The sequence below is a fragment of the Coccinella septempunctata genome, chromosome 2 (assembly GCF_907165205.1).
Source record: "Coccinella septempunctata chromosome 2, icCocSept1.1, whole genome shotgun sequence".
In the NCBI taxonomy this organism is placed as follows: domain Eukaryota; kingdom Metazoa; phylum Arthropoda; class Insecta; order Coleoptera; family Coccinellidae; genus Coccinella; species Coccinella septempunctata.
Genome location: NC_058190.1, coordinates 15,106,097 through 15,132,469, shown reverse-complemented (window position 1 = coordinate 15,132,469; position 26,373 = coordinate 15,106,097). Strand labels below are relative to the sequence as shown.

Genomic DNA, 26,373 nt, shown 5'->3' with positions numbered 1-26,373 from the left:
GATACGTTTACATTCGTGTTGAAAAATCTCGAATTTCTGAAGATTTTTTCTGGACTTTTCTATCTGTTCTCCGAGTCGAGAGTAGTACGTGCCTATGCTACGGTTATTCGTCTTTCGTTTTGCATTTTTCACGGACATGGACGTGCGGCGGTTTTCAAAGAAACAGAAAATTCCCAAATCTCTAAAGCAGCTGATTTTCCCCTCTTACCTCTCCCACTCGGTGCTTACGAAATTAGTAGTATAAGACGAAAGCCAAGAGGCTTAGGAGATACTAATAATTAATTAAAGGAAAACAAAGATTATGGTGGGATTCCATTATCAGTGAGCTTTCCAAGGAGGCCGAACATGGTATGTTTCCATAACGAAAGTTGGTTAAGGTGGCGACTAAGGGTTTAAAACAAGCACCCAATTTGCCATTGACAGAACTGAATGAAGGTAACTGAAAATCAATCGAGGGTTCGAGTGTGTTCATTTTGAGTTATTTGTTGAAAAAGTAGATATTAATTTTAATCCAGGTTCATGCCCAACCCTGAGTCTGACCGACCCACATCTGAAGTGCACAAGCCGGCACTGGTTAACAATTTGAAATTTATCATCATTCTTTATAATAATACATGAATTGTTTTATCTATTTGAAGTGTAATACATAATTCAATCCAGATTTGTTCTAATTGTAATGTTTCCAAATGTATCACTAGATGAATGAAATGTATTCTAGAAGTATATAGTCCATTTTAGAATGATTGACATCCCAGTAGGTCTTGAAAGTCCAGGCGAAGCTTAATATATGGTTACAAAAGATCTTTAAATTTTCTGTACTTTCAATCACAGAACTAGAATATAATTATATAAACTAGAAAAGTATATGAAAATATGAAATCGAATGATAAGTATTTACCCTGTGTGATTTATGAAAGAATAACAGTATTTGATATGCAGGGTTTATTATTATTTAAAATGGTGATTGGCAACGTTTCAGGCAGTACCCTTTTTCTAGCCTTCGAAATAATTCATTTTAAGTTATTTCCCAACTTATTTGTTGGATGTCATTGGGGTTATGATTTCAAAACATTGAAAATTCTTCGTCAGATATGTATGTCTGGAGTGTGTTTAGAGTTTGCGACAATGATCTCTGTAGGTTGTTGATAGTTTTCGTTGTGTCTGTTATTATTAATTTGAGAATTTGTTTAAGATATTTCATGTGTAACCTTTGATATTTTTCATTCAAGTACTCACTCTTAATCTCAATATGTGCATTTTTAACTTTCAAGAAGTTTGGAATAAGATCTCTATCCTTACATTTTAACAAAAATATTCTTCTCGACTTCATGTTGACCATTTTAATATTTAATTTTGTTGTCGTAAGCATTAGTTGTAAGATGGATGAATCTTGGGGCCTGTTGAGATTTTGTTAAAAATGCACATATTGAGATTAAGAGTGAGTACTTAAATGAACAATATCAAAGGTTACACATGAAATATCTTAAACAAATTCTCAAATTAATAATAACAGACACAACGAAAACTATCAACAACCTACAGAGATCATTGTCGCAAACTCTAAACACACTCCAGACATACATATCTGACGAAGAATTTTCAATGTTTTGAAATATTAACCCCAATGACATCGAACAAATAAGTTGGGAAATAACTTAAAATGAATTATTTCGAAGGCTAGAAAAAGGGTACTGCCCAAAACGTTGCCAATCACCATTTTAAATAATAATAAACCCTGCATATCAAATACTGTTATTCTTTCGAAAATATGAAATATTCAAATTTGCAGCATATTAATCTAAATTGACACAATTATGTTTCCAATTTGTACGATTGAATTAAAAATATAAACAGGTGTAAAAAATTCAAATAAGCGTCGGAAAGTTCATAGATTCACATATAATTCATATTCACATTCATATATTCATTCATATTCATATTATCCTGATTCTCCATTGGTGCCGAAGTACCCCTCAGAAGCTGCGTAAGCTTGTGCGAGTTGGGAGAATCAGTTGTGTTCTGTGTAGGCTTTGTTACTGTGTCCTTACGCCACCTTAGGCACAGCACTGTTAATTTGAACCCAACAGTGAATGGTGGCCGGTACCTGTATGGACTGGAAAATTCCTTCTCTAGGTCTATATATCAATGTTTATTCGCAATACCAACCTGAATTCCGCAACACAAAATCTCAACTTATGGACTATTACCAACTTAAATTCGATTTTCCATAGCCACCCGAGATGTCAATCATGTATGGACTATAGGTCCTAAGTACTATACTATATACAGGGTTTTAGTGAATAAGTGCGACAAACTTCAGGAGGTGATTCTGCATGAAAAAATAATGACATTATGCTATATATTTTTTGTTCGCAAATGCTTTGTTTTCCGAATACGGGGCATTTTTGAAGTTTCACTTGAAAACTGACTATTTATTTATTGCTCTGAAACCGGTCGAGATATGCGAAAGAAATTTGAAGGGTTTCAAGAAGTAGTTATTACGCATTTTCTGACATGCGATTAATTAATGTTAGTGTATTAGATAGTTTTCAATAATGTATTAAAGAAATGAAAAATACGCGTTGAGATGTTTTATTTTTTTTGCATAAAAACAGCGCCCCATACGTAAAAAAGGGGGGAGGCACTTTTTGTCATGAAAAATTGTTGTTGAAATATCTCAGTGGCGCGGCGTGCCATTTTTTTCATGACAAAAATCGATATCGTATACGCGCCATCATGAACACAAAATTCTTAATTGCATCTCAGAAATTGCGTAATAACTATCACTGAAGCCCACCAAATTTCATTCGCATATCTCGACCGTTTTCAGAGCAATAAATAGTCAGTTTTGAAGTAAAACTTTAACACCTTGTGTCTCGGAAAACGATGCATTTGCGGACTAAAGTCATTATTTTTTCATGCAGAATCACCTTCTCAAGTTTGTTGTACTTATTCACCAACATCCTGGTATAAGTATTTCTTCTAATATATTTATTTCAAACCTCGTTCCTTTTCATCTTTTCAGTGCAGTCAAGCATTTATCTTTTTTTCCCATTGAAGCCAAATACATCAGAAAACATCTCAAAATAAAATTATCCTCAGCTCTGATGGGGGGCACAATAGACCTTACGGACGCAGTGGAATGTAACCCTCTTATCAAACTATGTATCAACTATTCTCATCATATTCGAGAAGCTTATTAGAAATTTGCTGCATACAGAAATTCAGAAGAAAAATACTCACCCTCTTGAAAAGAGCTAATCGATTTTCATTTCCTGAAGGTGATGTAGTTGACTGAGCGGTCGTGTTAGCATTTGCATTGTTATTCATCACTGGGGTCTTTTGCGTTGAAGCATTATTATTCATTTTGGTTGTCGCACCATTTGCCTCTGGTTTCTTATCTATGATTTTCCCTATTTTTTCCAAATCGGTATCTATTTTCTTCCTGAAGATTTCATTGGGTTGCATGTCAGGATCGGTATCCTCATAGTCATCTTCTTCATTAAACCAAATTTCTTCTTCCTCTTCCATTTGTCTTTGATCCCTCCGATACCTGCTATTCCTCAATATTGAAGGAACCCTTGAACAAAAAAAAATATCATTTAATTTGTTGACAAAACAATTCAAACAAAACGTAAAGTTATTAACAATGCGAAACATAATTTTTACGTTTCCGTAACTCAAGCTCAACTCAAACGTAAAGTTCAATCTATCGATTTTATTGAGTACTAAATTCTTAATACCAATTTTACGTTGAAATTGTCTACGAATTACGTTCATTGTGAATGGGCCCTGATAAAAACAAGAGAAAGTGGTCTCCTCCAAAACTATGATTGTCTTACCGGTGGCTTCCTTACTTGTACTTGACTGGACATTATCACGAAAAAAATTGTCACTGATTTTCATGAAAATAATTACCAATTTTGAATTACTCCTTCATTTTGTGGGAATAATTTTCTCTTTCAGTTCCCTCAATTAAGTAACTTGAGTAAGAAGTGAAAATTCAAAAATGATTCTGCACATGATTATAGTTATCTTGGAATACTTAAAAATAAAATTGAAGGAGGCATGAAATGTCGCACCATGGCAATAATAAATCAAATTTACTAATTAACCAAATTAAGTAGTGAATATCTGCGATGAATGTGTACATCAGTATGTTCAACTTTCAAAAGGTAAGAAATAGAAACACACTACATATGAGGGGTTCAGAGCTGAAATGAACCAAGTCCATTCAGCCTAATTTTGAGATGAATGGCTTAGAAGTTGTTCATCACCAATTAATTCAAAAAGTGACTTCTTTATTTATTATTATTCTTATGTAAGCATATGCTTACATTCTAACCTTTTAAAATCTGAAGAAGTCACTTTTGAATTAATGAGTGATATACAACTTCGAAGCCATTCATCTCGAAACTAGGCTGAATGGACTTGGTTCACTTCAGCTCTGAACCCCTCATATATGTGAAAATACTCTATTGATCTATATCGATTTCGGCATCATCAGGACAGCTGAAATTGTACATTACTCGTATAGTACAGAAATTATTCTACATTATGAATCTCTCAAAAAAAAACAGCAATTTTTGATATCTAAATATTTATTTTTTGTCCTTATCATGAAAGAAGGATTCCAGATGCTCGTGTGTTTCAAATTTGCCAGGTAACATTCTCAGTTTACTAATAACAGAGTCCGAATGTTAATAGGCACCTTTACACTAACGCTCTTTCCTGCGCGACTAGAACGCCCCATGCCAATCGCTTGCGAAAGAATGCTAGTGTAAGGGCAAATCATTCGCCCGGTTTTTGGACGTGTAAAAACTCGCGAGCGACTAGCCCGAGTGAGTTTGTTTGGATTCGGTTGTTTGGATTCGGTTGTTTGGATTCGGTTGTTTGGATTCGGTTGTTTGGATTCGGTTGTTTGGATTCGGTTGTTTGGATTCGGGGCGATTGTGTATTCGCGCGGGTTTCTAATTGAAGAAGTATATACGTTCAAAATTCGTAAGTACATGTAGGTATGTATTATATTAATTAATGATTATTCATACAAGTCTTTAATTTATAAGGAACATGGGAGATTCAAGCTTCTGGAGCAGGGACTTTATGGATTCGCCATCCATTCTCAAATAGTTCCTGAAGTCCATAGGAAAATTTTCACGCAACTCAATCAAGGGAGGCATATGTCCATATGTACGATTTTCCATCCATTCTTTTACCCAACATCTTCTGTTTCTCTTCTTTGGAATATTCAGATACACTGCCAAGCATAAAGCCACTTTCAGTTTGCGTTTTTTATTCAATTTGTTCATTTCAAGCTATGGAGCTTGAAAATTTCAACATGCCACGAGTCACGCCAACCTCTCGCTTATAATGAGAGATTTCGAATTGGACGCTCCAAAGCACACGCAAGACTGCGCGAAAAGTCGTTGCGACCTCAAGACACAAAATAGTTAACACGCGCCACTCCATACCGCGCGAAAACACGAGTAACTGGCACTCGCGATTCGATCGCGAGCGAAAGAGTGTTAGTGTAAAGGTAACTATTCCCAAAGGGCAGTCAATCTTAATTTAATGGTTTCAGCAGCTTGTGAAAAATTTTCCTTTAGGACCACTCAGTTCAACGGGGGCTATCCTTAAAATATGAATTTTTTCGGGTTCTTTATGAAGTAAGAGATTGTGCTTGAAAATATAACTATCAGTTCTTGATAAATAGTTGCTCTGTACTCATTTTGTATGAATTTTATTATTGACTACTTATATTTGATGATCCTGATAAGAATAAGCATAAGCAGTAGGTTCACGTTGTGTTGTACTTTAATTTTGTAACTAAATTGGAGTTCTCTTGTAGTGAATCCCTAAAATGAATTACATTCCTATTTGGACAATATTATTACAACTATCACGTCACAATTCTTTTTGCTTTTACAGAATTTCGTATTATGGGAGTACTAACCCAGGTGAAACATACTTTGTTTCCTCTGGCCCAGTTCCAACGATTATCGATTTCAAGTTTCATGAAGGAATTGCATTTTTCATCCTTATGTCCGTCTTTCTTTCAATAATTACATTTATAAACTGTTTTCTCCTGTTGTATTTAGAACACACATATTTTTGGGTGTGAAAATCACCTGTGTGTATTCCTAATCTTCCTTTTCTCTTGATCATGTTCTGGTACAACATACCTACAGCTTCACTAGTTTCAGCTAACCATAGGGAGAACTCCATTATAGAAACCTTCTCAAGTTCTTCTTTTAGCTCCACAACTTTCCTACCCCATTCCAATTTTAGTTTCGGACGTTAGTTTTCTCACTACATCGCACAGTAACTGAGTGTGGATTTATGCAGCATCAAATAAGACTCATCGTTTTACAAGTATCACGTAATAATTATCACTTAACAAATAGACTGAATGATACCACTTTTGCAGACCAAATTAACAAATAATCAAACTTCATTTCTCTCATGAAAAATAAACTTCTTTTCTACAGAAACCTCTGTTAAATATCACTAAACCTACGATAAATTATTAAAACAGAACATATACTCCATTCACTTTTACTTTAGCACGATGTTGGCCAAGAAATAATTTTCTCAAGTTTTTGTAACTAGAACGAAGTAAGGTTGGCATTACCGTTTTCTTATATTTATATTGATACAAACCATATGATGATATATATTTTTGAAATCCGTAAAAATTAAGGTTTCAAAAAATTACACAGAAATCTAGTGTTCCCATTCAAAAAAAACATTACTTTGGGTCATAGCTTCGTAATTGAAAATTCTGCCAAAAAGGCCACTGGATTCTACTTAAAAAAGTAGCCTGTATAATGTTTTAATTTCAGAACTCTTATCATAAGTATTAGCGGATATATAAATTTATTTCGAAATCGCCATTTTTCCAATTTTCGCTTATAACTCGAAAACAAAAGAAGTTGGCCAAAAATGACTACTACTCTTGTTAGTTTCTCAGAAAAAGAGAACGAGAATGGGGTATCAGATTTTGTCTATCTCCTCTGGTTTAAAAGCTGTAGTGCTAAAACATCGAAATTAGCCCACCCTGTACACATAAGAAATTGATACGTTCTGTTACCGAGATAGCAATTTAGTTTTGAGAGAAACTTTCTTTACACACAGTAATTATTAGTATTCGTAGAACGAATATTCGATTTTCTTTGGGAGTATCAGCTTTTTATTTATTGAATAAACTTGATAGGGAAAATTGATTAGAAAATGAGACTAAATCCACTTTTTCCAGATAATTCCAAAAAAAAATATTTCAAGTGATTCATGCGAAATTTTGAAAAAATGCCAAGTTTTTTTCATTTTAATGAAGATTATGAGCTTTTCGAGCGAAAATTTTGTTCCTAAATTTTTTTTTTAATTCAATCCAGTAGGACAAAAACGGATTACTGGATTTTGGGGGTATATTGAATAAGGTGAATAAACGAGCTATCTGGTCCATACAGGGGTCAAACCAATGAAATTTTTTTCAAGCCCCCGAACCAAACACTTGCCCTTTTTTCAAATTGGTGTAGAGCTAAGGTCACATGTATCCGTTTGTCCGAAAAAACATTCGTACGAATTGAAATTAAATTTCATGAATACAAACGGTATGTCACATGCTTCCGCGTACGCCGGAAAATTCTAAAAATCGAATATTTGGTTTAAATCGACATTAAACGTTCTGTGTTCTGTCGCTGACTAGATTTGATAAAATTATGGAATTCACCGTCGAAAACCTTTCATCTTCAACAGGACCGCTCCAACATAATGAAAAATCAACATTGATTTGAGGTTAAGTTTCATCCGATAAGTTAAAATATTTTAACTTTATACGACGTCGTATGAACCGGCCCATCCATCGGATGATTGTTAGCGCCAAAAATATGGACCAATAAGAGGGCCGTCGTATCATCGTCTTTTTTTAATGACTAATGCCCGTTTGTGCCAACGAATTTAGCTTCAAAACGGACATGAATGGATTTTCCTTTTATGATTACAAGATGTAGAAAAACATAAATGCACAATTTTTTATTTTTTTAGTTTTAGAATATTGTTGTTTTCAAAAATCTAGCATAAAAAACTTCTGTAATTTATATTTGTACTCACATGTCCAATCCTCTTTCGAGACTGTTCCTTTCACGCTCCTTTAATTTGTCCTGCTGTTGATCATATCTCAACTGAAGGGTTTTGAATGTTTGAACATAAGCAATATCTTCCAGGTACTTTCCATAATTCTCAATAACATGAGTACACAACGACTTGATGTCTTCGATTCTGATGTGTTCAAATAATTCTATAATGGCGGAATCTAACAGATTATAACGTCCATTATTTTTAACTAGTGCATCAATAACAGGGGCAAACAAATGTCCTTTGATTATATACCGATTATAAAACTCGTCCTTCAGCGCTATGAGTTTTCGCATAAAACGTAACGCACACAACACAAGAAATTTATGAGAAGACTTCATTAAAACGAGAATTTTACGGAGAAGATCCCTTTGAAGTATGCAATTCTTAATCTGGTAAGTATGATGTTCCACACAGAAGGAGAGCAGTTCAAGAATCAAACCCAATAACTGAACACTTCTGAAGTCTTCTTTCTGTGGAGTGTCATTCACAGTATTTTCTATTAGAGGTTCTAAAAGGGGAGAAGAAGGCTTATTAGTATTCAGTAGGAACAAGTACGAAATAAAATCTCACCTATCAAAAAATGTACACTGTGTTTATAGAAGAAATTCAGGAAGTCTGTTTTTTCTGACTTATTAGCTGATGTTAACATATTTTCAGGATCTAACAATATTCTTAGAACTCCCATTAGCTGCACAGCTCCTCCAACTTCAGGGTCCGTATCGTGAATCATTTGTTCAATTATTATGTTCAACAACACTTGTTCCTGAAAATAATTAGGATTACAAAACTTCTTGAATATAATATAATAAAAAAGGGCAAAACTGAAAATAACGAAGGACAACAGTTTATAGAAACCCTTTCAGACCTTCAGTGCCCAATTGAGGACATTACGTTCTCTGTGAATTCTCGTAGAGAAATTAAAATTCACATAGTTAGAAACTGTTGTGGTCGCGTGAGAACATTAGAATGACTGAAAACGATACCCATAACGTCATCTATTGCTGTCTATGTACACTGTAATTCTATGTCTGACAGCAATTGGGATAAAATCGTTGGGTTATAATTGTAGTTGTGGACAGCGTGGAGATTCCCCACATATTTTCATCATTTGAAAATACATAATACGGATAAAATTGAAAAATCATATTCAGATCTAGTTTTATTGAGGTAGAGAAATGACCCCACTTTCGATTAATATACATACATATTTATATGATAGCTTTTCTTGTAATGAAATTTTTACTATTAAAGTTTTGATTGGTTTTCTTTCATTTTCAAACATTAAATTACAAATATAATAATGGAATAGCAGTTAACTCATTTTCATTATTCGTTCTTTCATTTTTCAGTCCTTCATTTCTTATCATCGATACTTCTCTTTGAAAAATGAATATAAAATTCGAGATCTGCTTAGAAGCAAGCTCATTCGGTTGAATTGGAAATTTGTCTGAATGGCCTAAGCAGTATACTTAAAGAGAGAAGAATAATAATCCGTCAATTTTGGTGGATTAATTTAATCTATGAGTAAGAAATTGGATCCGGGATCAAAATGCGGTGCACAATGAATAATAAATTTAATCACAATTTATCAATTACATTGAACCTAGTTTAACTTCAACCTGTCAAAATTGTACGGAATTGTCAAAGTTGAAATTGGCTGAAACTCAGCTAGAACTTGAACTGTACAACTGGGCTTAAAAGGTTATCTTGAGTTAAATATTTCTGTACACACGGCTATCATTGTAGAAAAAAAATCACAATTGCTTGAATAGTATTGATATCCTATTCAAGATACACACTTTGTTTTTTGTACAGGGTGATTGATTATAAATGCCCGTCTTCTCCCTTTGACTCTTTTGTGCTATGCTATATAAAAAAAATTCCATACATGATTCAGATTCACAATTAATTTTTGAAAAAACTTGATCCTACTTCCTTATTTTCATCAATGTAATCTTTTCATTCTCCTGAAAATTCTGAATCTTTTTCATCATTCATGGACATGTATCGATGTCATTGATATATATTATAAAAAAGAACGGGCCAGCGATGCTTCTCTGCGGAATGCCCAAAATCATCTTACAAGTCAGACTTGAAAACTTCTCCATTTGATTCAACCTCCACCAATTGTTTCCTTGCCTCAAAACATGATCTTGTCCACATCAGTGCTGGTCCTAGTATTCCAGACTTTTCCAGTTTTCTTATTAATTCAGCCACATCTAAACAGTCATGTATGCTTTTGTCAGATCTAGAAAAATTCTCATTGCCACTTCTTCTCAAATGCAACCACTAGTTTTGACACATTGGTATATCACTGTTTGTATTGACTTTCTTTTTCGGTATCCATGTTGCCTTTCCTTGAAAAATGCATTTTCTGTTAGAAAATTCATGACAATAAGCCATCTCCAAAACCTTTGAGAAACTGGGTTATATGCTTATTGGGTCTGTACGTCTGTAGTTACCATACTCATTGGCAACACCTTTTTTGTGTATTGGTTTGACAATTGCTATTTTCATATTGTCTGGAAACATTTCTACTAGGAGTTGTTGATATAATGTAATTGATAGGTTCCACTATTTCACAACAGTTCGTTTAATCATTTTGTTCGATATTCCATCGTACCCACTTGAATGTTTGTTTTTCAGTGTTTTTATAATTTGTCTGGTTTCTTCTGTTTATTTTTCTGACTCAACAAATAATGTTGCTCTCACTGTTTCCTTTTGTTAAGTGTGCAGTATTCATAAAAAAGTTGTTAATCTTATTTGCAATAGTCTTTGTATTTCCTTTCACTTGAAGTGAAGTTGATCACTTTTCTGAGATCCATTTAGTGATTTTATGAAAAACCACATAGTTTTGCTTTTATTTTCTGATGATTCGATGGCCATGTCGAAATGCCCTTTTTCTTTTTCAAATGATTATCATGCTGTATTTTCGTTCTTCGGTACATTATGTTAAAAACTATTTTTTTGGCGGTATGGTCAGATGTATGTGTTTCCAAGACACTGACTGTATATTGTTTCTCAATATTAGTTATAATACCATCAATACATGTTGCAGATTTCTTTGTTACTTGAGTTGGTTGATGTATTGTTTGCTCTACATTATATGTACCTATTAAATCTAAAATATTGCGTGGTTTGCTAGCATCCATTTCCATATTAATTAAATTAATATTGAAATCCACTACTGTAACAACTTTTTTATTTTCACTATGCAGTTGTTGTAAAATTTTTTCCAATGCTTCACTTAGTATAAATATTCCCATCCTTGTATACCACAATACAAACTTGTTTATTTTTTCTATTGGTGTGATATTCTACACCTACACATTCTCTCTTTTGCTTGTAAAGGTGCTACTCCTCCGTGGAGTTTTTCTTCTCTACAGAACCATGTTTTCAATGTGAAATTTGTTATTGTGTGGTATTGAAGTTGTTCTTTTGTCTTCAACTTCTCCGAGATCCACAATACATTCACTTCTTCTTTATGTTTCAGAGTTTCTTCTAAGAGTTCTGTGGCATTACCAAGAGGAATTGGGGAATTGTCGTTCCAATAATGTGAGTTAGTCGTGGACTAATATAGGAGATCCCAGAGAAGTCGAAACATCCAAGTGCAACTGTAGACCGGTTTCGAGATCATTTGCCCTCGTTAGTACAGTATAACACTGAATCCTCCGAATGGATGGTAGTCTTAAGCGATATTGGGGCGTCGTTTTAAGATATCCTCATGACGATTCGCCACCTATCACGCAAAAACTGAACCAAACCTCACTTTCTCTGCAGACTCATATAACAATTCATATTTCGACTTCTCTGGAACCTATATTAGTTCATGACTAACTCACATTATTGGAACAATGTTTCCATTAATATTCTCTATTGATCTTACATTCTGGTGTAATATGCCGAATTTACCCAAATCTCCTAGCTGATTATATTGTTTTTCACTTTCATTCTTATTTTTCTGTGTCATACCCCCATTTTCAAATTCCAAAAACAATTTTTTGATGTGCCTGTAGTGATTGTAGAAATTCTGTGCTTTTCAAAATTGAACCGTTTGATTCCCACCCCAGAAGACCAAAAGTCTGGGCTATATAATAGTAGTATATAGTACCATTTTATCAAAAAGTACTGTGACCACATAACTTCTTAGTCCATTTCCTTCCGCTGGAATTTCTTTAGTCCATATTCCTTTGTCAGTAAGATCCGTTTTCTGTTTTATATACCCATGTCCTTTATCCTCAGTGCAAGCTTTATTTGTATACCATTCGAGGTTCTATATTTTAACAACGCGCATTTTTCAGTATCATCTTTGTTTTGAAACTTATTGGGTAGCTGTGACATGTATTTCACACTAATAATACAAACCAAATTATCATGATACCTTTGTTCAAAAATTATAAAATTTAAGAAGAGGAAACTGATGTAAGATTTGGATGAAAGTTTGTTATATTTCGAATATATCAGGGATTCTCTTCAAATGTAGGTTTGGATGAGAACATAATGAATGAAGCTTGGCCTATAAAAGGAACAAAAGAATCGGCAGAAAACAAACAAGATAGAAATATTTTAAGAAAAACAACTATGCCGTTGCATTATGCACTCCATTAATGCAGACAACACTGAAGATACCTATAGTGAATGAGTCACTATTAGTGGATTCTTCTGGTAACTAACTGTGAAAGTCTCGGTGAAGGTAAAAACCATAAAATTTACTTTCTTATAATCCAAACACCCTCAGGAGAATTACCAATAGGGAATACTCCTTTTGACGAAAATGATGTATTTTTTATGAAAGATCTTTGAAACGTCACATTTTGAAATAACCATTTCAACCGTTTCCCAAAAAAAAAAATATTTCAAGTACTTAAAAATGAAAAATAAAAATGGGTATTTAAAATTTAATGCGTTTCGTTTCTATTGCACAAGTTGGCAACATCGACTGAAATGTGCGTTGATAATAAAGGACAACAAATACACTATCTCGATGAGATAGACAAAGATGGCTGTCTATGAAGTCTGCGACGAACGAGGAAGGTCGTAAAATATTATGACCGGTTGCTGTTTAGGCTCGCCAACGAGTACGCGCCTTATGTCGGCTGTAAATCAACAGCTGTTATTTTATAAACAAGCCACTGTTCTTTTTATTTTCTGGTAGGCGCTGTTGCCAAATAGTAAACTAGAAATGAAGCGATTTAAATTTCATATTTGAAGAATGATTTTGAATAGTTTCCGCGCTGCATATGAAAAATTCATGAATGAAACTCATAATTACTCAGTTTAAACTTGCATATGCTGTGATAACCCAAACTGACAAGAATTCTCCATTGGTTGTAATAAATATACTTGAAAACAGAGGTATTCTATTCAGCCCTCGAAAAACTCAATAAAATTTTTCCTTGGGTAATTTGTCCTTGTGCGATTTAAACGGACGATGATTTGACAGAAATAAATATTTTAAGAAAATACTGGACCAATTTCAAATTTTTATTGTGCATGTTTTATGTTTTCAAAGTCGCATTGAAATGGATCCTCAAAGCAGACCAATAACTCACCTATATGCTCTTTATAAATATTTTGATGCGCCTTGATCAAGAGGATTTTAGCGAAGCTATAAGAACTTTTCAATTAATTGCAGATATCCGTAATTTCTCAAATATGTCGAGAACTTGATGAAGAAAAACGAAATGTGGTGCATGTTAAACAGAAACCGAATTATATTTCGATTACTTAAAGACGTAGCTCTAGATAGAACATAGGCATTCAATTTAACTCAGTTGGTGGTTTTCATTACAAAAAATTTCGACTACAAACTTCGAACCTAATTGAAATACATACATAGGACTAGTTTCATAATAAAATAAAATATGAAAGTGGCCGGAAATGAATTCAAAAATTACTTGCTTGCGCGAGTAACAACGAGTAACAAGCCAAATGGATATTACTGGTGTAATTAAAAAAATTCAATAAAATGACATAACTGTCCTGAAACTTCTCGAATTTAAATACATAATTCTATATAATATCTTATATTAATATCAATCATATAATATATGTATATACAGGGTGTCTCGGAAAATGTGGGAAATCTCTCGGATTCAGATAGAACATAAAAATGAAGATGAGAAGTTCCCATAATTTTTTTTCCTAGCGGCCCTCCCTACGAAGATATGACCTCCTAAATGACGCCACTGGAAATCCATTTTAGTGGAATAAGTATCAAACTACTCGATACAATTTGTTGAAAATTTAATATGATTAATAGTAGTAAGGACCTCTTATATCACCGCACTCAAATTTCAATTAGCTTGTTCAGTTTACCAGGGGCGGACTGGGTTGTACATTTTAATGCTTACATTTTTAACACCCTGTATGATAAGGTGCTAGATAAAACAAATTTGGATACCTTGAACATTAAGCTAAAGAAAAGGTACTCTTGTTCAGTGTCGATAAAATGAACCGTTTTCGAAAAAAAATAATGAAAGTAAGTAATTTTTTAATTTCTATTAAAAATATGCTTTATTTTCTATTATACAACAATAACAAAAAAAAAATGAATTTCCAGTGGCGTCATTTAGGAGTTCGTATCTTGGTAGGGAGGGCCGCTAGGAAAAAAAATTATGGGAACTTGTCATCTTATTTTTTTATGTTCTATCTGAATCCGAGAGATTTCCCACACTTTCCGGGAGACCCTGTATATAATATTATGTATCTCAATAACTAGGCTTCCGCGACCTGCCATTCTTCCTAACATTGTGTCTTACTAATGTAGTTATAGAAATTTATATTATTATTGAAAACTTTTTCATTGTAATAGTCAGAAAGAAATTCTTACACATTGGTTCAAGTGGATCCTGTATATGATTGCATTTTCGAAAGTACATATTTTCAAATTCTATGATTATTTTGTGCAGCATTACATCTAGCTATATTAAGTGGTTTTGAAGTTATCAACCATATTTTAAAAAAAAGTTTCAGATAAAGGCTTTTCAGAAACTGTTCATTTCTCAGGAACACAATGCACAAACTTAGATCTGTTTCATAAAACTGTTACCAGAAAGACTTTTAATATTACATACTTCCTAAGTACCATAGGGTTCTCAAATACTGTTGGATTTCAGAGAAACGGAATGGTATGTTTTATTCCCACATTTCAATTTCGAAAAATTGTTGGGATGTTGTGTCATTCTTGGGATTCTCTGAAATAAATGTTGTGTGAGCGTCAATCTGCTATTTATCAATTTCTATCTATGTTCGCTTCTAGATATGAAACTCTGATCATTGTTAACAGTTCAAATAGTTTTCCAAAGGAAGCTCAAGTTTTGAATTATATATTCGAGAATTGATTTCTCTACATTGATAATAAATAATAAATCAGTTCACACAATCCTTTTATGAATAATAATTTTATAATAATAATAAAACATAGGCCAATGTTTTCAATTATAGTTTCATAATATGTAGGGGCCAACATAGAGGAAAATTTTCATGCTCCAATTTGAAATTTGATGACGAAACAAACTGTTGGCATTGGATGAATCGACTTGTTGCGATTGTTGTTTTCTAAAATCCAACTTTGACAGTCTCCTTCGAATCACCTGTAGATCAAAACCTAATGTTGCCTATAGAATAAAATTGAAATTTTTTCAGTAACTAATGTGATATACCAGATTGAGGTTGCGCATTGTGTATTTTGCATTCTGAGACATGAACATTTTCTTATAAGCATTCACCTGTAATTTTTTAAGTAATTATGAATACAATGAGTGTCTATACATTTGTTCTATTTTTTATTATAATATTAGGGGTTTCCAGTCATTCCTGCTCAATGCAATAAATAAATAAACTCAAAATCTCCTAAACTTGTGTAGAGAACGCTGCCCAAAATAAACTTAAAAATTTAAAAAACTTTAGAAAATTTATTAGTTTACAAGATGTCTCATTTAAAATATAGTCCATTCAAGAATGGTTGACATCCCAGTAGGTCTCGAAAATCCAGACGCAGCTTAATATCCAATCACAAAATATCTTCAATAATTTCTGTAGTTTCACTCACAAAACAGGAAAATGCAAATATAACCTAGACAAGTATTTTGAAACGAGAAATATTTGAATTCAGAGCATATTAATCACCAATCAAAATTGAAACACTTATGTTTCCAATTTGTACGATTAAATTAAGCAAATTAATAGCAGTACAAAATTCAAATTATCATCGGTCAGTGCATAGATTCACACATATTCACAATACCAACATGAATTCCTCAAAACAAAATCTCAACTTATGAGTTATTACCAACTTAAATTCGATTTTCCATAGCCACCCGAGATGTCAATCATTCTTGAATGGACTATATGTGAATTGATATATTTTTTCTAGTATAACTGGAGGTCATAAATCCTTGCAAATATCTTCAAAAAAATATCCTTTTGCCTCATTTCTTTGTACAAAATTTCGAACAGATCCTCTCTATACTTCTTATGAGAACTCTAGGGTGAGACACCCTGTATGAATTAAATATTACAATAAAAATTTTTAATTTGTTCATCAGAAAGGAACAGTTTTCCAAATACCCATGCCCACCAGGTAATTCAGAAAATCAATGCTCTACTGAAATTAAATTATGTTCTATATATCTTTTCATGCTAAAAAAATTAAGACTTACCTCTTCGGTATTATTTGCTTGTTGTAAAGTGTATTCTCTAACAACAGAAGGTTGAAACTCTGAAATGTATGTTATAATGTCAATAGAAGCACTTTTTGTTTTTTGGTCATCCATAGCTAAAGTAACTTCCAATGCAGGCAAAATACCCAATGTGGTCAAAGTCTTATAAATCATTTCCTTGGCATGTGGTTGTAAATTTTGAGAGTAATTACATAGTTCCCTCAAAAACATTATGAGGTCTCTTCTTTTCAGCTCTGACGTAGAAGTATCTGTTAGCATTGAGAATAACTCCGTTAGGAATTTTTCATCCTCTTGAACCATTGAAACAATCTCTACTTTATTGAAGAAAATGAAGCTACCTAGTGTTGATAGCATATTTTCTTCAAATACAGAAGGGGTTGGTAGAACAACATCTTGAATATACTGAACTCTGAATGTCTGATGGATCTTGGATAATAATTCGGGGTTCTTTATAGGAATTGCTTCTCGGAACTTAGCTTGTTGCCTCAAGTATTCTCTATGTTTCTTCCTATTTGGGCATGAAGCATCATATTCTAAACAGCCAACAACATCAAAAATAAGCTCATCACAAAACATAACCTCAAATAGGGCATTTTTGTTGAGCAAGAATATATTCTTGAAAATTTCATATAGATTATGTAATCCTTCTGTGTTTTCCAAACTTTCACACATATGAAAAACATTTATTAGTTTACGAATGTAACCTTCGGCTTCAATAGCTGCTGCCAATTTTTCTTTCCTCATTGGAGAGCTAATACAATTATTAAATAATTCATTTATATCTTCCAGTCTACCTAGTTCACAAGGTGGTAGCTCTATTGGAGGTGCAGAATCAGACATTTCATCGAAACGTTCATCTTCTGATTCTTCTACTACATCCTGTGTTATTTCAACAGAGGGATCTTTCCCTTGAACTTGACAAATTTTCTCCCAAATCTCATCACAACCAGCTTTCTCTTGAAAACTTAAAGCTAAATCAAAATTATCTCCTTCAGACCAAACAATCAAGGTATCCTGTTGTTTTTGGTAGGCAGTATCTGATTGAATTTTCGACTCCAGCAACAACGTACCATCACTCTCTGCTCTCACTAATAATGAAATACCTTTCAATTTCTCGATGTAGGAAGAAGAAACATGACCTGTCCCTCTATCATCCCATTGCCTATCAGCATTCAAAGCGTATAATTTCACCCTTCTTCGTGTGTCTGTCATGTTGAAATTATATATTTACCGCAATTTTGTAGAATTCCCACATTACGCCTGGAAAATAAACAAGCATAGGATAACTCGTTTATAACTTCGCAATCGAATTGAAAATGAAAAATGACGTTTAGACAAAATACTGACCTTTTCTAATAAGTAGGTTTCTTATTGAAAGTATCTTGTAGACCACAACCTGTATCTGACAATTAAATGAATTATCAAGCAAAGTAAACACGCTGATACACTTTTCACCAACTTTTTCGCGTTAAAATTGGAAAAAACTTTCACATTACATTCATATCAAGCATAAATTATAATTGAATGGTTTCATAATTCGTTACATTAAGTTTTCCAACAAATCGACTATTATCGAGAGAGGAACACAAAATATTCAGCCATATTGGATTTTCTAGCAACACCAACAACGCTCGATTAATCCAGCGCGATCTGGCGACTGAAAGAATTATTAGCTACAAACGCAGTAAGTAATACGCAACTGAACCGCTAATTTCAAAATGTTTTTATAATGCGATGAAATCATAAATGATATCTAAAAATTTACGGTTGTTTAAGATTAGCAGAGGGTGAATGGAAACTCGCAAGTTTGTTATACAGGCTTACATTATTTAAAAATCACTAAATTCAGGTACTATAGCATTGAGTGGTAAAATTTTAGCACTTTAAACCTCAATTTTAATTTCAATACTCAATGCTACTAGCTTATACCTGCAGCTTTACCCGTGTATAATGTCCGGAATACTTAATAGAAGGAATGTAAATTGATGAAAATGTATTCATTAGGTTTTCTCCGTACTGTGCCTTTGGCAAATGGTGTAAAAATATATATCTATTTAATCTATTATCTATATATATAACATAATAGATAAATGGTACAAATTGACTTCTATTATATACATATTACATTTTTCGTCAGATCAATCTCTATATGCAGCTCGAATTCTGTTCGATAGGACGAGCCTTTTCCGAAGAAATTAATAATTCCGCTATTCCGCATGTAATCCATTAGTATGAATTTCAGAATAAAAAAAATCTAGAAGCGTCGAAAATCATATAAATATAAAAATATATATATAGCATATATGCTATATTTTCTGGGATTTCTGGGATTCTTATTATTGAGTTGAATACTCGAAGCACTGCTTATTAAGGTGCGATTCCACCGGAGTGCTGCACCGTACGGCACTGTTGCGCACATTGTGCGGCACAAAAGTTCATTGCGGTCAGAGACAACCTGATTGTCTCTGAGACAATCAGGTTGTCTCTGATTGCGGTGGACTCGCCCACATGAAAAAGTAAAGCACAGCTATGCCGGTGGAAACGGACGCTAAATGTGTACGTGCTGGAGTTCTGCACAAAATGTTCGTGAAAAATTGTGGCGCACACGGTTTTGGTGGAATCGTACCTTTATACAGGGTATGGTCCGTATATTGCTGGTTTTACTGGCCCCCCAATCGAATAACAATAGAACTCGAACGTCTGGCGTTGCGTTCACAAACTTACTCCGACTGTAGAGTGTGAGTATGGCCATGCTCAGAGAGCATTCTCTGAGGAACTAAAAGTAATCAGAGATTACTGAGAGCTTGCTCAGAGTAAGTTTGTGAACGCAACCTGGGCCAATAGGCATCGTCTCTGGGACTACTGACAGTAGAGATAGCCGTAGATAGAGGAAGGTATCAACGGTAAATAAACATTTGGATTTGGTTACCAAGTTTTACCAGAGCGGTTAGTACCATTCAGGTAGGAAAAGACCTTGGACCAGTTCCGATATTGCTGGTTTTACTGGCCCGCAATCGAATAACAATAGAACTCGAACGTCTGGGCCAATAGACATCGTCTGAGGGAATACTGACAGTACTGTTCGGGAATATCTACCCGCTTTACCTCCATGGTTAGCGTAGGGCACAGATTACAGAGTAGGGACATATAGACCATATTAGTGAGGTTAGAATCACTGAATTGGCGGGAGATCCATATTCAAATTTTTTTACATAGGAATCAACTTTAAGATGGAATATCGCTAGCTAGAAGTAAATGTTAATATAAAGACATGCAAAATTGGGTGCCCCCATTATTAGAGGTTGTTTCCAAGTACATTTTACATCACAAAATACTTTTATATGTCCTAAAATTAAAATTGAACACATTATTATACGGAATATATCCGTATGTCGTAGATCATTTCTGCTATACGTCAATCATGAACCGTAACAAGGAAAATGACATGCTACGCTTGCGCGTTAGAATGATGTCAGCTCGTAGATAGAGGAAGGGGAAGATAACGTAAACAACAAGAAAAGTGTGTCCAACATCTCTATGTTTTTGTTGACATTTACTGTGCATCTACGCCATGTTTGTTTACGTTTACCCCAATATTTGAATGTTAATTATCGTATTTGTGTTCGATGTAATAGTGTTTCGATCGTTTTAAGACTTGAGTATCAAGAATTTCGTTGTCGGCATGCCAGGAAATTGTGTAATTTGTGGAAAATATGCCGAAAAAGATAAATTCGGATTGGGGTAAACGTAAACAAAAACAAGTTGATGTTGGACACAGAGAGCTGTCCTTCGTAGCTGCGCAATGCGGTATCTTCTCTTTCCTCTATCTACGTGTCAGCTTCAGAGGTTAGAAACGAAATGAAGCTACGACAAACTTCCATGGATCTTGCCGACCAATTTTATACTGATCCATTATTAAAAAAATATACCATTTTATTTCGAAATTTTGTTTTCAACTTGTTAAGAAAGGATCATAGAACACATTCCAACAGAAATAAATCTTAAGAAATTCGCTAAAATATCCAAAAACAGGCGAGAAGTACGCGGCATTTTTAGTCCCATAAGAAATGCATGGGGAATTCAGGGACCAGATCCACGGATGGATCGCGATTCAAAATTCCCGCCTAACCTCACTAATATGGTCTATACGAACAGAGACAGAGACAACCTCTGTATACCATATATCTATTATACCAATATCGATAACACGCGTTCTAGACTACGACAAAAAGTTAAGCCAAATCGTTGGGAGGAATCCACTTGTACGCATGCGCGAATTAGAAGTTCGAAAATGACAATCAAGATATTGGTTAGTTTGTTTTCATATTTGACGTTGAATGAATTCGAATGATGATTTATTTCAAATTCTTGTACACATTTTGAGAAGAATTTTATTCGACGCGAAAGTTAATGAATATTGAATTCATCGAGAATTTATCCATTTTTTTCAACTTTCAGATAAATCAACGGAAAGAGATCAAACCTAACGAGTGCATCAAAACTATTCACTCAATATTATTATGATTTGTGAAATAATAAGTGCCGAATAGGAATGGTATTGTCTATACTCAGTAAACTCAAGAGTGACATAATAATAATTTCGTTTAATATTACTGTTTCATACCAGTTTCAATATTGCGTGTTTGTGTCAACATCATACTTATCTCACCTCCTGAATTTCCCCTCTTGTAAATCTACTCAATACTCAATAAAAAATATTCTTTTGTCAACATTTAATGTAATATGTAGTTATATTTTATATATAAAAGTACAGAGTGCTCATTAAAAGAGCCATGCTTCAATAGAAGCAATACAATAATCAATTTGGCAATAAGAATATTGCCAGAAGATGAGAAACTTGTAGATACTAGTAACTACAGTTGAGCTTTATATATATAGATGTCGATTTAGATATTTCACTATTTCAGTGCTGAAAAAACAATCATATAAATTGAACTAGAATTATTACCTCAACTCCCAACTGAATTTCAAGACAATAATACACTTATCTAGATACAATGCAGACAATATACGATAGTGAACAACCTAGAAAAATGTATTCACAGTCCTACAAATTTTGTTGATTCAACATCACTTTTGTTAGTCTACGCACTCCGCAGGTTTTCTGTGGATTACACATAATATTTCACTTTTGTTATGAATCCGAGGGTCTAGTGTTGCAAAATGATGAAGTTTCAAGAATTTTGACTTCTAGTAATTAGAAATCAACAGAGAAATACAAATTATACTACGTAATGCCAACCTGAGTTTGAACCTGATTCAAACCAATATCAACATATTGATAGGTTAAGGTCGAAAATATGCGAATGGTTGTGAAGTAAAATCATTTCATTCCTGTCAATTCATAAAACCATGTATCAGAAAGAGCCAGAACTAATCAGGTATTTTTATTCTTAATATTTCTGCACAAGCGCATAAGTCGATTCCGGCCACGGGCTGGCTTCAATTTTCGAGGTCCCATTATCGATATAGAATATAATAGATATATGCTGTATACGGACATATACGGACCGCCCACTTACTAACCTAAACCATAGCCGTCTTTAAGGAGAGCCTGGTACACGATTAAAATGCAACGTCGCAGTAGGGCCGACTCTATTATGTCCTTGATACGCATGACGCTTGTAATTCGTAAGTTTAGTTGGTGAATAACCGCGTCGGCGTGAAGTTTTTGAAACAAGTAGTGTAAAACTTGTGAAATCTTGTGGCTTTTCAGTTTTTTCGTTTTGTGATACATTATAGTGAAGAGTGTTAGTAGTGTTATAGTGCATTTTGTATTGGATTACCTTTTTAACCGTATGTACATAGCCTTATGAACTTCCGTGAAGAAGCCATTTTCAATCATGGTCAAGAAATGTTGTGTACCTTCTTGTAAAAGTAATTATTTTTTAACCCGGAAAGACGGTTATGTGAGTTGCTTTGGTTTCCCCAAAAATGAAGAAAGGAAGCTTTTATGGCTCAAATATATCCCTCGAAAAAATTTCGTTCCCGCGAAACAAAGTGGGGTTTGTGAAAAATATTTTGAAGAGTCCGATATAATCAGACATGATAAGCATTCACAGCCGGATGGTTCATTCAAACTCATATCATTAAGATATCCAAAATTAACAGAAAACGCGGTTCCAAAAATGTTTCCAAATTCTCAAGCTTATCTTTCAAAACCAGTTTATAAAAAAAGAACAGATCCACAGTCTAGAAGGAATACAATTAAGTAGGAACAATGATGAAATCGAGGCTTTTTCAAATTCCGATAAATAAGATTTTGATGATCTAATTAATAATTATTTCATGTTTGAGAATATAATGTTATGTTTAAGAATAGAATATGTTTTGTTTGAGTATGTTGTATTGTATTTAAAAATGATGTTATGTTTAAGTATATTTTGTTCATTCAAAGTACATAGTTTATTGAGTTGATTGTGAAAAATGTGCAATTGAACTTGTTCAACCCAATATATCGATTCATTTCTGCAATATGTTCACATTCCTATATACATGTCCCGTTCACTGGCTCCTTCAAGTATTTCATGATCTGTTTTATATCTTCGTTTACACAATTTTATGGCAAGAGAAACCCCTACACTCCCGTGGTTCTTGCTGAACTATAAATTGAAAAACGAATATCATTTGCCTATAAAAAAATGAAAATCCTTTCATTCGATTTGAAAATCATTTCAGGAATATTTTCCGAATTCCATTCTTGTGCAAACTATTATCTCCGCTATGAATTAAATTTATTGAATAAGTAGAGCATCATACTATATTCTTTCAAGTTTTCCATCAAAAAAACATTTCAATAACCATTTAATAACGTTTATAGGATTCGGAAACGCAAGCATACAGCGCTACGTACTAAACTTAAGTCGGCCCACCACGTTGGCCAATCTGCTGCGTTGTCAGATCAAAGAGTTGGTTACTCTTTGGTCAGATTGTGTTCCAGGCTTTCTCTATAGACGGCTGTGCCTAAACTAACCTAAACTAGCGTCTATTTCCTGTGCTTTACAAATGAACCTTCATTTGTCATTTATCCCTGCTGTGCTGCCATCTGTAGTGGGAAGTGGGAGTTATGATGTGCGCGGTCCAGAGATATCTTCTATATCTCTGGCGCGGTCATATGTTCCTGAATGTCAAAATTCAAATTTAATTAATTTAACGCAAAGCGGATTTTCGTATATAAAGTTCACGTTTTGAAACCCCCCATCCCCCCAATCAGCAGAAATGAATAGTCTGTGTTATAAATGCGGCAAGGTGTTTTGCAATTCCAACATATCAATTAAGTTTGACACGCCAGGAATTTTCACAGAGATGAAACTACTGAAATCGCTCCTAACTTGTACAAAAATGCAGCGAAATATAATTATAACTGCCATTGTAGAAAGAACTCTAGTGATAAAAATAATTTCACGAACCATCAGAAGATCCACGGTGAAGATTCATCTTCTGGTAGTGGTAGTTACCAATCGGTAGGTAGGTATTCTTCTATAAAATTTAGTCATAATATACAGTCTATCATATTTTCATTACTATTTCAGAATGAAGTTCATAACCAGTTGCATAGTATTTTACATGAGATAGATCAACAAACTTTACGTAGAAAGCTGTTCAATTTCCTAAACCAATGTGATGATCCAGATGTAACAGATTGTATCAATTACTTCAAAGAAAATTGGGCATATGCTTACAGACTCCATGCTGGTATTAATACTGATATGCATCTAGAGAGATTTCATAAGACTCTTAAATATATGTACCTCAAAGGAAAGAAAGTTAAAAGACTAGATAAGGGAATATGTGCAATCGTGCAATTTGTTGACAGACTTATATCCCGTCATAAATCTGCAGTAAAAGTCAAAGAAATAAGAGTTCGTCATGAAACTATGACCAGCTTGGATAAAAATTTATTGATAGAATGTGAAGATGGATGGAAAATACCTTCAAATACATCTGAAGAAAACATTTATTCAAAAAACAGAGAGCGATTGCCAAAAATGCCAACTTAAATGTACATTGTGTAACATCTGCATACATGAATATATCTGCTCTTGTATTGATTCACACAGTTTCTGCTTCAAGGAAAGAAAATCTACTTCGGCATGGAGGACCAAACTTTCAAACTGATACTGGTGAGTGGTTTAACATTGTAGCAATATGATAATGCCATTGAAGATTGAGAATAGTTATTTTATACCACATGTTGCATAGGAAGAAGTCAACTATCAAGGTAATATAAAAAAAATTTCATTATTGGGTTTAGGACATTTAGCACATTACTATCCTCTTCTTCTATTTCTATTTTTTTCACAAAGCTTGTTATGGATATTTATGTATTATGTTTGGGTGCTTGTAGGAAATATTGTCCTTATAATAGCAGGTTGTATATTATCTTTAGATATTCTTTTGAAAGGGAGAAATAGCAACTTTTACAATCAACTTTTACAATAAAGCAGGTATAAATAAATGGCAACAAGAAGCAGATCGTAGAACCTGTTCCAGATCTCGGTGTAAGCAGAGGAAAATTTTATTAGGGTTCTATACATAATCTTCAATGATACAGGAAAAAAAAGATAAAAACTATTTGAGTGCACTTCTCTGTTATTATACTTCAAAGTAGTGGTTAATTTTACTGTATCCCCTGTTTTAGACAGTAGTAGGTGAAGGAGTGTGAAGACACAAAAGAGAAGAATTTAATTCTAAATGAAGTTGATAGGAAAAGAGACTTGAAGAGGTCCGTAGAGAAGGAGAAGGAAGATATCAGGAACGAAATTGCGAGTCATTTGAGGAACAGACATTCTCCTACCAAATTTCAAGTCATTAAAAATAATTTAGCTCTGGTTTCACCTACACTCGCAGCTTTAGATGCTAATAATTCCGTACCTTCTACAAGTAGAATTCCACATTATATGAAAATTGTTCCACAAAGATCACTGTTTTCAACCAGAAATGAAAAATCAAAGAAAAAAAATCATTCTCCTTAATCTGTGTAGAATACAGTACCTGTTTCAATAAACTATTTAAAATTTTCTTTGACGTATCATTGATCCCAATTCCATAAAATCCCTTTCTGAATTAAGGTTTATTGTCACTTCATTATACCATCCCCTGGAATAAATACTCACAGAAAGATTTAATTCACACGCTGGAAAAATTTTGCTAATGATAATAGGTCGTTATTTTAACCTCAGCGGAAGATGGAGCTTTTCTACTCAACTGAGGAACATAACATATATTTATTCTCATAATTATAACATAAGAATGCTATTTTGTAATTCCAAAGTAGTTGCACATCATTCCTCATTAATACTGATATCTCTGAAAGTGTTTATATTTAACCATGATAACGTATATTATTTAAAATAAAATGTATCCTTTGCCAATCCAATGATGATTGATGAAAGAGAGCCTGAGCCTAATCTTGTTTATCTGCCTATTCCCAGAGACAGAGTTTGTCTCTGCTATTCCTATTATTAAACAACATAAAACTGGAAACGGTTCCAAATATTATTAAACCTTTTAATTTGCCCGCGCTGCGGAC

At 33.7% G+C, this 26,373-nt stretch overlaps 2 protein-coding genes across 2 annotated transcripts in view; one reads left to right on the top strand and one right to left on the bottom strand.

Moving 5' to 3' along the window:
* LOC123308661 (serine/threonine-protein phosphatase 4 regulatory subunit 3) overlaps window positions 1-18,465 on the bottom strand; it is a 41,171-nt gene extending 22,706 nt beyond the window's left edge. Inside the window, exons 1-5 of the mRNA XM_044891420.1 lie at window positions 18,168-18,465; window positions 16,800-18,080; window positions 8,707-8,899; window positions 8,110-8,644; window positions 3,244-3,580 (exon numbers count right to left, since the gene is read on the bottom strand). Of these exons, the coding sequence (XP_044747355.1) occupies window positions 3,244-3,580; window positions 8,110-8,644; window positions 8,707-8,899; window positions 16,800-18,032 (2,298 nt within the window). The 5' untranslated portion in view covers window positions 18,033-18,080; window positions 18,168-18,465. The remainder of the gene's footprint in view (window positions 1-3,243; window positions 3,581-8,109; window positions 8,645-8,706; window positions 8,900-16,799; window positions 18,081-18,167) is intronic.
* A 5,485-nt stretch (window positions 18,466-23,950) lies between these two features.
* LOC123308662 lies at window positions 23,951-25,861 on the top strand. The gene is made up of 2 exons (XM_044891421.1): window positions 23,951-23,987; window positions 24,228-25,861. The coding sequence occupies exons 1-2, from the start codon at window positions 23,966-23,968 to the stop codon at window positions 24,839-24,841; spliced, it is 636 nt and encodes a 211-aa protein (XP_044747356.1). The 5' UTR covers window positions 23,951-23,965; the 3' UTR covers window positions 24,842-25,861.
* The last annotated feature ends 512 nt before the right edge of the window (window positions 25,862-26,373 follow it).